The sequence below is a fragment of the Puntigrus tetrazona genome, chromosome 8 (genome assembly GCF_018831695.1).
Source record: "Puntigrus tetrazona isolate hp1 chromosome 8, ASM1883169v1, whole genome shotgun sequence".
Classification (NCBI taxonomy): Eukaryota; Metazoa; Chordata; class Actinopteri; order Cypriniformes; family Cyprinidae; genus Puntigrus; species Puntigrus tetrazona.
The window spans coordinates 731,923-742,005 of NC_056706.1; the positions used below are offsets into that span (position 1 = coordinate 731,923).

Genomic DNA, 10,083 nt, shown 5'->3' on the forward strand with positions numbered 1-10,083 from the left:
TGATTTTGTTTGATGATCAGATTTAAATGTCGGTTGATTTTGCTAAATGATCAGATTTTTAAAAGTCGGACGATTTTGTTGAATTATCAGATTCAAATGTCAGTTGAGTTTGTTTGATTATCAGATTTAAATCTTGGTTGATTTTGTTCGATTATCAGATTTAAATATCTGGCGATTTTGTTGGATTTAAATATCAGTTGATTTTGTTTGATTATCAGATTTAAATATCAGTTGATTTTGTTCGATTATCAGATTTAAATATCAGCTGATTTTGTTCGATTATCAGATTTAAATATCAGTTGATTTTGTTCGATTATCAGATTTAAATATCAGCTGATTTTGTTCGATTATCAGATTTAAATATCAGCTGATTTTGTTCGATTATCAGATTTAAATATCAGTTGATTTTGTTCGATTATCAGATTTAAATATCAGCTGATTTTGTTCGATTATCAGATTTAAATATCAGTTGATTTTGTTCGATTATCAGATTTAAATATCAGCTGATTTTGTTCGATTATCAGATTTAAATATCAGCTGATTTTGTTCGATTATCAGATTTAAATATCAGCTGATTTTGTTCGATTATCAGATTTAAATGTGGGTCAATTTTATTTGATGAACAGATTTAAACGCCTGGCGATTTAGTTAGATTTTCAGATTTAAATGTCAGTGGATTTTGTTGATCAGATTATCAGATATATGTTGGTTGAACAGATTCAAATGTCTTCGGTTTCATTCTAGTGAAAGATTCAAAAAGTTAGCTATGAAACAAACGGACTTTCTGACCTCTACATAACTCACTAGTGTCCTTCACCTCAAACACAATAAGCGATTCATATAGTTGATCATCGTCTGTCAGATCCGTTCTCACGGCTTGATACCGTGCTGCTTGTATTTGTGCAGATGATCGTTGATCTGCTGGCGGAAGAGGATGTGTCCCAGCTGACCGTGAGACGCCTGCTTCAGCGCTTTCTCCCGCAGACACAGCTCGAAGGTCTCTCCGGGAGCGTGCGCGTGACAGACGGTGGGGTGCCACACGTCAAACAGGCCTCGCCACGGAGCGCGGACCACCACCAGCCTGCTGTGGAGGAACTTCCTGTAGAGGTGAAGATCTCCCGCGGCTCCGCCTTTCACAAAGCCACCTGAGAGGAAACACGGGAGGTCAGACGCGAGGCCGAGAGCGTGACGCCACCTCACCGCTTTACCTGCGTTGATGAAGTCCGATCTGTACTGGCACGTCGTCCCGAAGTCCAGATCCTTCCAGAAGCCCAAGTCTTTCCTGATCACCTGACAAAGAGAGGAGCGTTTTCACGCACAGCTTCAGATTGGTGTTACATGAAAAGCGACGCAGAATAAGGAGGTTTTACCAGCTGATCTTCAGCAGAAGGGATGTGTTGACCATAGATGACCTCTGGATTATACAGGCTGAACATCACCGGATAAAACACCTTTTTACCTGTAAGAGAGCGCTCTCTTAAAGCCGGAAAAACATCGTTTCTGAGGTGCTGCATTATGAATTTCCACTTCTGTCATCAAACCAGCGACTTAATGGAAAGAGAGTTAAATAGTCCTTTTTGTGCATCGAGATATGCACTTAATTACTCTACCAGCAGTCATGTAATATCTATCGGAAAACGTTGTATGTGTTATATAAGCTGCTAATAAACACGCTTTAATGCAAGGATATATAACATCATGCATATCACGTACATAGTGTGTGTGCAACAAAAACATGAAATATCTGTAATAAAACATGGCGTAATTTCACAATTAAGTAGTTAAAAATAGCAATTAAAACTTTGAATTAAACACAAATGTCTGAACTAGAAATTGCATAACATTTTCTTATATGTATATGTGTATGGTATTATGTGTGTATATGTGTGTGTGTGTAAGTATATATAACTTTCAGCATTATTTTCTCCCACAAATGACTTCTCAGCTCTCTCTGGTCGAGATCAGACTGATCTCCATCATTCCTCTCGTTGATTTCCACGCAATCATCACAGAAAGCCTGCAAGGAACTGCATGAGATCTTTTGAAATGTAAGAAATCAAGCTACTTGATACTTCCAGACAGAACTCGCCGTTTGCCGTCTTTTTGGTTGCTAATGTTTTGGAAATCAGTTATTATTCTGTTTCAGCACTGAAAGGAAGTATAAGACGCTCATTACGCTGTAACTGACACAATTACTCTGTAACGACTAAAAATGCTATTTAGTATTATATATTATATTGCACTAGTCACCTTAAATTGGTCATTCACACTGCCACTTTATATTTTATATTTTATACTTATTTCTTTTTTTACCTTTTAAATATGGCGCCATATTTTATACTTATATTTTATATTTTATACTTTATTAAATTTTTACCTTTTATACTTTGCACACTTCTTCGTGTATATATATTTTTATATTTTATATTTATATATATATATATATATATATATATATATATATATATATTTTGTTTTCTTTCTTGTTTCTTCTATAGATATATATATTGTTCTCTATTCTGACGCTGGACGGTTGTAAAAAACATTTCACTGCATGTCGTACCATGTATGTATGTGTATGTGACAAATAAAATTTGAATTTGATTTGATTTGATTTAGAGTCAGATGTTGCATGGAAACTAATGTGAGTCAGGTTAAGGCGTGACGTGCATCTGAAAGCACGCTGAATATGAATCGATCTCTTGTGTAATCGTTATACATGTCGCCCGGAACAGAAACTCGCTCGACGATATGAGCGTCTGTGAGGAGAACAGGATATGATAGGTTCCCGTACCTGCTTGAGCGTTCATGCGGCAGGAGTCCAGGAAGTCCGCGCTGAAGCGAACGTTCACGTCACAGAACAACAGCAGGACGTTGCTTTTCTTCCAGGCTCGAGCTCCGATGTCTAGACCTCGTCGTCTGGAGAAGGCTTCGTTCAGACGGATCAGAGTCACGTTCCTGTACTTCATCCTCCTGCGGGACAGAGAGCTGCGGCGTTTTTGTAACTGAAAACATATTTAGTTTTAATTTTCATATAACAAAATATATTTCAAAATGTATGTCAGGGTCAAAAACACATTTCCGCTCACATTTTGCAGACAACAAATTATGTTTTTCTTTAAATATGGCCATATGTTTTCTTGGACTGAAATATATATTGGGCAAAATATATTTTTAAATTATAATTATTATTATTATATATTTTAAACACATTTTCAAAATATCTGAAAACAAAAAAAGCCTTGAATATATTGGTAAAAGAAATGATTTTTTTAAACACATTTTAGCATAAATATATCCTGATGTTTTTTTCTATAATACTATGTAACAGATATTTAATCTTGATGTTTAATATTTATTGATTGGTTAGATGTTTGTACTGTATGTATTTCCTTGGAATAAAATATATTGAGATATTTTTATATTTTATTATTTTTAAATATATGTTCAATGATCAAAAAGGTCATTAGTACAAAATATATTTACCTAAATATATATATATATATATATATATATATATATATATATATATATATATATATATATATATATAATTGTTATTTATTTATTTGTAAATATATTTATATTTTTAAACATATATATATATATATATATATATATATATATATATATATATTTTTTTTTTTTTTTTTTTTTGCTGTATGGGAGTTTTTTTATTGCATTTATTTTCATTTCTTTTCTCCACCTCGACATTGCATCCACAATTCCTTTGACTTCATGCATCTTTTCGGCCCCAAACAGCACCACGGTGAGATGCGTCCGTCCGTCCTGACGAATGCAAGCTTCACTGAGACACAAAGACACGAGATGAAGCTCGACGCGAAGCACGAACCCCCCGGCGCTCCAAAGAGCTCGGCTTGTACCTGAAATGCAGCGCGAATCGCCTGAAAGCGTCCACTGCGTCGGCCAGCGGCACGATCACATTGACGAGGATCTGAGAGGCGTCCATCACCTCCTCCTTCACCTTCATCAGAGGAGCGAAGGGACGGAAGAACACCAGCCTCCTGAAGTCTGGAGAAGCGCTTTCTCTGAAGGCCAGCTCATACAGCGTTCCTTTGTCCCTCTCCGTGCGAAAGATTCCTGCCATTAAAGAGAAACCACGTTTCAGCATTTTAACAACATTTTTGTTATTTTGCATTTATACTGTTCACTTTTTGTCATCAGTTCTGCTTTTGCGTGAAGTGAAATAATCGTGTGTTTATAGAAATCATTCACTGAATTTAATCAAGGTTTTTTCGCAATCGCTTTATTTTGTCTACATTCAAATCATTTATTTGACTCAACATGTCTTTTAATTAACGTGCAGTATCATGTTTTTCAGTGATATAAACGATTTATAACTACGATTTGCCAATATAGGTAAAAAAAATGATTTCAGTAATTTGGTATATTAACATTATTTGAGTTAATATAAAAATGTTTTTACTGTAAATTTAACAGTAAGTAAAATGACGCCATGCTCCTTTTCTGACTCGTTTCGTCATCCTGTAAATAATATATACTACTACTTTAAATATACAAAAACATATTTTGAAAAATAAGACTATATTTTTTTGCCTCGTTTCGAGCCAAAACATTTAAAAATTCTTAATTCAAGAAGGACTTTCTAGACGAGAAAAAAATATTTTGCTTTCAGGAAAAAATCTAAATAAATAAAATAAAAGTCAAAATAAAATGGGTTTTTATTTGAAATACTTTGAAATAGTCTTGTTTTCTGTATCTTTCTTCCCTCACTGGCAGATTATTTCTAAGCACTTCATTTTGATGTTTTACCCGTCTAGAGAAACCGTCTTGATTTAAGTATTTTTAGATATTTTGGCTGGAAAAAAGACATAATATCAAAATTTTCAGGTGCAAGACATCTTTTCTACCAGTACGTTTTTCCTCTTTTAAATCAAGTAGATTTTTCAGCCTTTTTTTCTTCTGTTTTCAGCATAAACGCACGCCTTTTGCGTCTCTTGATGATGCTTTTTGCATTGCATTCGTTTTTCAGCTGAAGTAAAGAGGCTGACCTTCATAGAAGTGTTGAGGAGAGTAAACCCTGCGCTGCTGGGGCTGGTTCAGGAGATGCAGCGCCGCTTCCAGCGCCTCGTTCAGCTCGTTCCTGCGGTCCGGACGAAGCGGACTCTCCACCGGGAGCCTGGTCAGGCCGCTCTCCAGCTGGTAGACCCGGCGGAGGGTGAAGGTCTCGAACGGCAGCACGGCAAACTCGCTGGGCAGCCGCTCTCCGCCGAAGAGCTCGGTGCGGCGGAGCTGCTTCCTCAGGAGCTCCTCCAGCTCGGCCTGGTCCTGCTCCCGGAGCTCCACGGGTCTCTGCAGCTCGGCTCTCAGCTCCGAGATCAGCCTGGTCAGGTTCCTGCTGCGCTGGAGGAAGCGTCGCTCGTGCTGCCGCAGGACGGACTCCGGCGCGTCGTCTCCCGGGGGACGTCTGGAGCGGGTTCCTCTCGGAGACCTGCAGGCCTGGAGATACAGGAGCAGAAGCGAGCAGAAGAGCAGCGCTGAAGCCAGGCGCTTGCCCAGAAACCGGCGCCTCTGCATGACTGTCCTCCACGCGCTGACGATCTGTGCGACTTAAGACGGGCTTTTAGCGGAAATAAGACGTGATCTTCATCGGAGCTTCGGTCCACCATTCCAGCAGGACTGCATCTGAAATCACAAAATGCACCGGAAAAAGTTTTTTTTCTTAGTATATCTGTCTTGTTTCTATCTAGGCACTCTTTTTTTTTTTTTTAAGAATAATAAAAATGTGTGCCAATTTTTTCATAATAATAATAATAATAAGTAATAATAAAGACAGATATTTTTACTTTAAGACAAACAAACAAAAAAATATATATATATATATATATATATATATATATATATATATATATAATGTTTTAGAGAACAACAAAAAAACGTGTGTAGTAATTTATTATATATTATGTATTATGAATGTATTTTTTTACAGAAAGCAAGACAATATTTTAAGTCAATTTACTTGTTTAGATATTTATATTAGAAAACAAGACAAAAACACAAAGTATAATAATGTTTTTTTTTTTTATTCTTTTTTTTTTTTTTTTTAATGATGTTGTTTTCGCACATTCAGTGCACTAATAAATAAAAATTAAACCAGTGAATCATCTAAAAGTCAGGATAAATACAGTCGGCAGCAGAAATGTAAACTGAAATAAAATATTCGAAAATGTAATTTATTTCAGCCGGTTGGCAAGGCTACATTTAGTTTGAGTTGAAGTAATAAATAGCTAAAATTAAATAAACGAACATTAAATATTAATGCAAATGTAATTAATCATTAAAAATAATCAATGATAAAAAAAATAATAAGCAATAAAAATACAAAATCGACATTATTTGTAATTGTTAAAATGATTAAAATTAAAGTTAAAACAAAATTCATTTAAAAAAATAGTATATCACTTAACACTGTGTTTATTCTCCTGTTTAATATTATAAAGCTGCTCACACACATCTGCATTGAAACTAATGGAGAAGAGGTTTAGCTCATACTAATTATTAATTTTAGCAGGTAACCCCATATTTGCTCGAGAACGAGATCCATCTTATTTCTAACTCATTTTTGAGGAGGATTTCGAAAACAGTGTCTGTTTTGGAGAAAGTCACACCAGATGCATTTTCAGCAAGCGTTTATAAAGTGAATCAGTCTCGTATTCTCTCAAACTCACAAAAAATAAAGGAAGAAAAATCTTATTTTGTGAAAAAACGTTCTCGTTAATATCTCTTGAACTTGCATCATTAAATAAAATATTTATTTTTACAAAAATGCAAGATTATTATTAGTTTTATTATTATTTTGCACATTTTTCATGTATCCAACAAACTAATTTGAAACATTTCACATCGTTATTTCCTCCCCAAAGGAAAGCTCATCATCCCTTACTTGAGATAAAATAGCTGTAAAAACGTAACGTAAGTTATATTCAATAATTTTGTTCAATGAAGTAAATGAAGTGTACTTACTGTCGATCAGGCACGCAGGTAAAGTTCAGATTCAGCTCATAAATGTAAGCTGCGTTCAAATGTTTGCCCTGTCCAGCATGTTTGCTTATTACCGGCGGGCTCCTGAAGGGGCCCTCTGTGTGCCGCGGGGCATCATGGGTAACGCAGACAGCCGCTCACTGGGAGCTCTGTTGGGCTCCGCTCGGCTCCTCCTCGAAACTATGAAAGAGTTCTTTAGATTCATCTCTGTAGCTGTCGCTCATTTCACATCGAGTCCATTTAAATAGTACGCTGAATTAAAAAGGCGTGGTATTTATACGGGCGCGTGTATGACGTGCATATGATACGCGCTTTTCGCGCGCAATTCATACAGCGTGTGCTGGCGTGCATATACTCATCTAGCCCACAGACATCCTCCTACTCACCAGAAACACGACAAAGCTCATTTTTGTACATCTATACCACGAGTTGTCGTTTTTATTCGGCGTACTATTTATACGCGCATTCGGTTCTAAATCAGTTTCTCAGAGTTCTGTTTTTACACTGAAGCTGAATCGGTCACATGATGATTCGGGAGTTTATTGAACTCTGGTGTTTTGAGCGAAGTCCCGATCTGAATCGAAAGCTTTGCGGTTCACGCTTCGAACTGCTCATCTAAACCTAATCATCTGCTGAACCTGCTCCGAAGTCCTGCTCCGGATGAAAGGATTTGCGATTCGCGCTAAAAAGTTCTGAAAAGCGCAATTATTTGCATAACACGCGATTCGAACGCCCGGGAATCAAATGGTTTGAATTCGAAGATTCGGCGAGATGCGACTCTAGAGTCCTGATTCGATTCGAAAGACTCACACTCTGAAATTCCGAATTTAATAAAACTGTCTGTGATGCACTCTTTGAAGTCCCAGTCTGGATCTAAATACCGGCAACATGCGCTCCAGAGTCCCGATCGAATATGACAGATTCGTGATTTAAGTGATCTGAATCAAACGATTCACGATTCAAGGTTGAGTAAAGAGCGGGAATGAAATATGGATATCGCACGGGTCAGAATATTATAAAGTATAACAGGGCTACTCCGTAAACCAGTATTGATTCTTCAGGTCAGTTGTTAATACATCTATAGTAATTATTGTTAACATCTATGGATACAACTCTGTTGGGGAAAACAGCACTTCCAATACTAGACCAAAAACTTTCATCTTTTTTAAGGAAATATCCCTCTGCCTTTTTAATTTTAGGAGGTGATTTTAACATAGTAATGAATAACATGCCTGATCGACACCTTCAAGGAAAGCAGCTTCTCCAAACTTGAGTCTTACAGCGTTTATTGACATTTGGAGAGAAATGTACCGAGAAAATCTAGAATAGATTACTGGTTGATCTCTAAAACATTAAGAAATAACGCCATTTATATTTCAGGTAATTTAACCGCATATGCTGCACTTCATACCAATAAAGCGCTACTTTGGAAATCAAATAAGTCTCTTCTTGAATATGAAAAGGTGAAGGAAAAGATTGATAAGTTGATAGGAGTTTACTGGAGGTGGGCTGAATTAGGAAAAGCTTATGGACGGAATTGGGAACTCGGAAGTGATATAGCAAAACAAAATAGATTAATAGAAGATGAACTTCTTCCACAGCTGTCTGCTTTATCTTTTAGGGAACCTTTGACGCGGACTCAAAATACTGAATGCTCCAAACTACAGAATAAATGAGATGAGCAGCATGAAGCTAAAGCTAAGGGAGCCTAGGTTAGATCCAGAAAGAAACGGTTGGAAGAAGGAGAACAAAACTCCAAGAGAATCCAAAAGAATCCAGAATCCAAAAGAAATAGCAGCTTTTTGCTCCAAATTTTATAACGGCATGTATACGTCAAGATATTCTGACAACTCAAGCCAAATCCTTCTTTGGTTCTATTTATGAAAACGAAATGATTTGATATGAAGATAAAGCAGAAATATGTCTCAATCAGAAGTTCTATTGTTAACTAAGAGTCCGGGCAGTGATGGTCTAACAGATGTTTAATGAAAGCTTATCTCCTTTCTTACTCAAAGGTTTGAATTAGAAGCACTTCCTCCAACTATCAGCCTGATACCAAACCCAATAAAGACAAAGAATGCCAAGAAAAACTGGAGGTTTAAACAACGATTATAACATTTTAGCTTCAGTTTTCGCTAAGAGAATGAAAGATGTTCCTAACGCAATTATTGATGAATCACAGTCGGGTTTTATGGAGAAACGTCACGCTACAAATAATATAAGGTTAGTTTTAGATCTCCTAGATTGTGACGATCTCCTCACTGATGACTTTTACGAAGCTTTTGATTCGCTCGGGCATAGATTTATAATTCAAGCTCTTAGCAAATCTGGATTTGGAGATTATTTTTGCGAAGCTATCAGGACAGTAACAGTGCTATTAAATTAAAACTTGAAATAATTCAATCTATCACAAGGAGTAAGACGAGGCTGTCCTGTCTCTCCGTATTTATTCTTACTTGCCTCTCAGTTTTTAGCTCTTCATATTTCCTGAAGTAATTTGCGAGGTATTGGTATTGACGACAGACACATTATTTTTGAATGACGCCTCCAGAATCCCTTTATCTTTGAGTCCTTTTCCAGAATGAATGTCTATTAAACGCTGTGACACCATTAAAGTGAAAGATCAAGTTACATGGTCAGGAAATCGAATTAATGAAGATCCAAAAACAAGACGTAAATTAAAATTTGACCCCTTTAATAGTGAAAACTCAAAAGAAACTGAACTCATGGTTATCAATGAGAGGAAGACTTCTGCTCTCTAAAGCCTGCTCTTTCCTTGGAGGCTGATAAAGGAACATTAAAAACAAAATATACAATTGGGGTATTAATGAATCCAACAAAACAGGGGGTTTGGATTTCTTAGACTTTACTGCATTAAACAACACTTTCAAAATGTCCCTCTTCGCTCTGGAATATTATCCCCAACTATATTTTCTCTAAAGTGGCCTGAATATTCTCCTGCTTTGTAATTATAATGTTTCAAAGAGCCCTATGTTCATAAGCAGATGCTCTTGGCTCGGTCCCTCTTATAAAAGCACACCGATATTATTTATGGAATAA

At 36.4% G+C, this 10,083-nt stretch overlaps 1 protein-coding gene across 1 annotated transcript; it reads right to left on the minus strand.

Moving 5' to 3' along the window:
• Window positions 1-870: 870 nt before the first annotated feature.
• Window positions 871-7,450, minus strand: csgalnact1b (chondroitin sulfate N-acetylgalactosaminyltransferase 1b). Its single transcript, XM_043247330.1, has 8 exons — window positions 7,006-7,450; window positions 5,034-5,667; window positions 3,885-4,101; window positions 3,707-3,808; window positions 2,795-2,973; window positions 1,371-1,459; window positions 1,209-1,290; window positions 871-1,145 (listed from the first exon to the last, which is right to left on the minus strand). The coding sequence occupies exons 2-8, from the start codon at window positions 5,557-5,559 to the stop codon at window positions 871-873; spliced, it is 1,470 nt and encodes a 489-aa protein (XP_043103265.1). The 5' UTR covers window positions 5,560-5,667; window positions 7,006-7,450.
• Between the last annotated feature and the right edge of the window lie 2,633 nt (window positions 7,451-10,083).